At 41.2% G+C, this 3,329-nt stretch overlaps 2 protein-coding genes across 5 annotated transcripts in view; both read left to right on the top strand.

Moving 5' to 3' along the window:
• xrcc3 (X-ray repair complementing defective repair in Chinese hamster cells 3) overlaps positions 1 to 2,952 on the top strand; it is an 18,589-nt gene extending 15,637 nt beyond the window's left edge. For 2 of the 3 annotated variants that reach the window (XM_017438288.3, XM_037981477.1), the window contains exons 6-7: positions 566 to 603; positions 887 to 1,303. In XM_017438288.3, the coding sequence (XP_017293777.1) occupies positions 566 to 603; positions 887 to 1,106 (258 nt within the window). In that variant the 3' untranslated portion in view covers positions 1,107 to 1,303. Of the gene's footprint in view, positions 1 to 565; positions 604 to 886; positions 1,304 to 2,811 lie in introns of those variants that run through there. The other variant, XM_037981478.1, reaches the window with a different exon arrangement.
• Positions 2,849 to 3,329, top strand: part of LOC108249116 (protein Z-dependent protease inhibitor-like) — an 8,588-nt gene continuing 8,107 nt past the window's right edge. Inside the window, exon 1 of one of the 2 annotated variants that reach the window (XM_017438286.3) lies at positions 2,849 to 2,978. The gene's annotated coding sequence lies outside the window, so the exon portion shown is untranslated. The remainder of the gene's footprint in view (positions 2,979 to 3,329) is intronic. The other variant, XM_017438285.3, reaches the window with a different exon arrangement.

The raw sequence follows: 3,329 nt of genomic DNA, 5'->3' as shown, positions 1-3,329 counted from the left end.
TGTGAGGGTCTTGATCTGTCCAGGTGTCCCTGTGAGGGACTGTTGATCTGTCCAGGTGTCCCTGTGAGGGACTGTTGATCTGTCCAGGTGTTCCTGTGAGGGACTGTGGATCTGTCCAGGTGTCCCTGTGAGGGACTGTGGATCTGTCCAGGTGTCCCTGTGAGGGACTGTGGATCTGCCCAGGAATTACCCCGTCCTGCTGTTTTATAAAAAAACAACAGAAGTAATTAATTGACTTTTGCCCAAAGTAAAATTCGAATGACTTCTTTTAGTTTTACTTGAGTAAACTTTGAACAGAGTAACTGTACTTTTACTTCAGTACTCTCTCCACCTCTGCCCTCAGGTGTGTTTGCCGAGCTGGGTTCAATTGGACAGATTGCCAGTATATTAAAGATCAAATAATCCTACACAGAAAATGTTGTTTTGTTGTTTTCTGCTTGTTGCTTTGTTTGTTGAATGTTGCACTTATTGCAGTACAGAACCAGTGAATATGGTGAGGGTTGATGTTTACTGTTCAATCACCACCGATAGATGATTTTATTTATTTATTTGTTTTTTTTTTCAGGTCACAGATGTTTTCAACCAATCAGCTGATAGTCTGGGGTAAAAACATTTTCTATTCTTTCATTCATGCTCAGATGTTAGTAATCCTGTGAAGAAAAAAAAAAGAGTTCAGGTTTTATCTGTTTATTCCAAACAAACTCATTTATTTACATTTGTTTTATATTATATTTATTTCTATTGAATTTATTGATGATTTTTTGTTAAATTAAATTTCAAATAAATATTTATTATTTATAATATACTTTGCTATGTATGGTTTTATTTAAAATCATTTATTAATATTTTGTATAAGACCTGATGGACTTCTGTTTCTGTGTCTCAGTCCTTCGTCCTCCTCAGTGTGTCCTGCCCTGGGTCTGGCCTGGGCCAATCAGGTCACGGTTCGGCTGATGATGCGGCGTCTCCAGGGGATGATTTCCCGTGGCGCTCAGACCAGCGCCCTCCGCAGGTTGGAGGTGGTGTTCGCTCCTCACCTAGCCCACGATGGCAGAGACGTTGGAGTTTGGAGGGAGGGGGTTTGTGGAGTCCTGGACGCAGAGTGACTGTGGCGAACTGGAAACTTTATGTAAATAAAAAAACTAACGTTTTTCTCAGGATTAAATTGACAGTTTCAAGTTGGAACATCTGCTTTGGATCTTGTAACTGTTCTGTCAGTTATATTGAAATCTGATCAGAAATCAGAGGACTGATAGTGGTTTTTATTACTCCTGTGGTCCATTTTCAGTTAGGGTTCAAATAACTCGAACTAGAACCATAACATGTCCAGATCATTGGGGTCAAACAGTTTTACATGAGCCAAACTGGGTTCAAGTGAAAACCCCAAATTAAGAACTGGGACCAAATCAGGAACGGAATCCGTCAGTATTTACTAAAAAAGAAAGAAAGAATTTCCCCAGGATTGTCCGGTGTCTCACGACAAAAAAATGCATACAGAAATATCAGCTACGTTCAAGGTCTTTCAGTAAAAACCGTTTAAAGGTAACGAGCCATGGTCAGTTCAGGGTCCTCGGCTGAAGCATGCACAATGCTGCCCACTGGGAGGTTCAGAAGGTCCAATGGTCCTGTTGTCAGCAGAACTTCACGAAAGAAACTGGATTCAAAATGGGGGCTAATTTTGGACTAAAATTATCACTAGTCCAACTGAACCTACAAAGAAATAAAAAGTGACTGATCCAACAGAACCTGTTGAGAAAAAAAGACTGCTGTTTGTTTGTTGAAATCAATAACTTTTTGTCAAAGAGGAGATGGGTTCTGTTCAGATATGAGGGGTTCTGTTTGACCCAGAACCAGCTTAGACTGGAATTAACAGCTGCCCTCACATCTGTATCTCCCCCCACCTTGTACTTCTCCTCATGATGTGTTTACTGAGCGAAGGAGATTTTAATTGTTTTGGTTCTCTGGGCTCTTTCACAGTGACTGCTGGAGACAAGCGGGTAAAGAAAATGGATGGATGGTTTGTGGTGCTTTATCATTGGTGGTTTAAGAGTTTTTTGAATTTTAGAATAAAAGGTCTTGAGTTTTAATGTTCTTCATCTGGACTGATGTTTCAGACTTCCTGGTGACTGTATAGTGAAAACCTGTGTTTCCTGAATGCAGCATCAGCAGCTGTATCCATTAGGTTAACACTGAGCATGCCTGATTTCATTGTAATTAAGTTACTGAAAAAATGTTCCCGGAAAAATCTGTTTCTTCCAAAATAAAAGCATGAAATTAAAATAATAGTTACTCATTTTCTGTACATACCACCTCCCTTCCACTTCCTCGCCTCCTCTTTTCTTTTCATGTCTTTTATTCTTTACCTCCTCTTCCTCACCACCTCCTTTCATTCTTGTTAGCAGAGCATACTCCACCTCTCCCAGCTCTCCTCCCCACGCTCCCTACTGTAATGGCAGAATTTACTGTAGGGTAACACCTGTTGTTTATAAGTCCTGATAATGTTATGACTTCTGTTCCAAGTCCCATGGGTTCTCACACAATGAACTTGTTTGTAGAAGTGATGTTGAATTTTCTTCCCTTGGGAACCAGACTGACTTGCCTTTCCCTAACTCCTCCTGGTCCAGTATTTCAGTATCTTTAATAAAAGCTTCTGTGTTGACTTGGGGGACCAGAGCTTTGATTCGGAGCTTCCCCATTCGGACCTGGGACTCTGATATTAATTCTTAATTGTCTTTAATGCTCTCTATATTTTGTGCACAAATAAACCTGTTTGAGTGATTTCATCTAACAGTGCATGTCTTTGGTCTGTAGGAGTAAACCGGAGTCTGACCCAACATGATGTATAAAAACAAAACATCACCTTATTCAAACCCAGGACTTTATTTTGAAACCCATGGTTCAGGCGCATTCCCGTTACTTCCGTTGGTGATGCGCAGCGCTTGAGCCTCCAGATCAAAGATCCACAGAAGAAGCTGTAGGTAAGAAGGACGCTGTTTGTTTGTTTATCTGTCTGTCCATCAGGCTGCGGGGCCTCATCACTGATCGATCACACCGATCAGTGACGTCATCATGGCGCAGGACCGATCAGCTGATCTCAGCGATCAGCACGCAAACGATCCAAAGACCAGTAAACAAGAAAAACCTAGTGACGTAATGATGGGCTCGAGGGCGTGATCTCACTGACCAGTGTCAGATCAGCGGTAGTTTGTTCAGCTGGTGGTTAAATCAACTGCAGTTTGTTCAGCTGGTGGTTAAATCAACTGTAGTTTGTTTAGCTGGTGGTTAAATCAACTGTAGTTTGTTTAGCTGGTGGTTAAATCAACTGTAGT

Source organism: Kryptolebias marmoratus, linkage group LG19 (genome assembly GCF_001649575.2).
Source record: "Kryptolebias marmoratus isolate JLee-2015 linkage group LG19, ASM164957v2, whole genome shotgun sequence".
Taxonomy (NCBI): Eukaryota; Metazoa; Chordata; class Actinopteri; order Cyprinodontiformes; family Rivulidae; genus Kryptolebias; species Kryptolebias marmoratus.
This window is presented reverse-complemented; position numbering and strand designations above follow the sequence as displayed.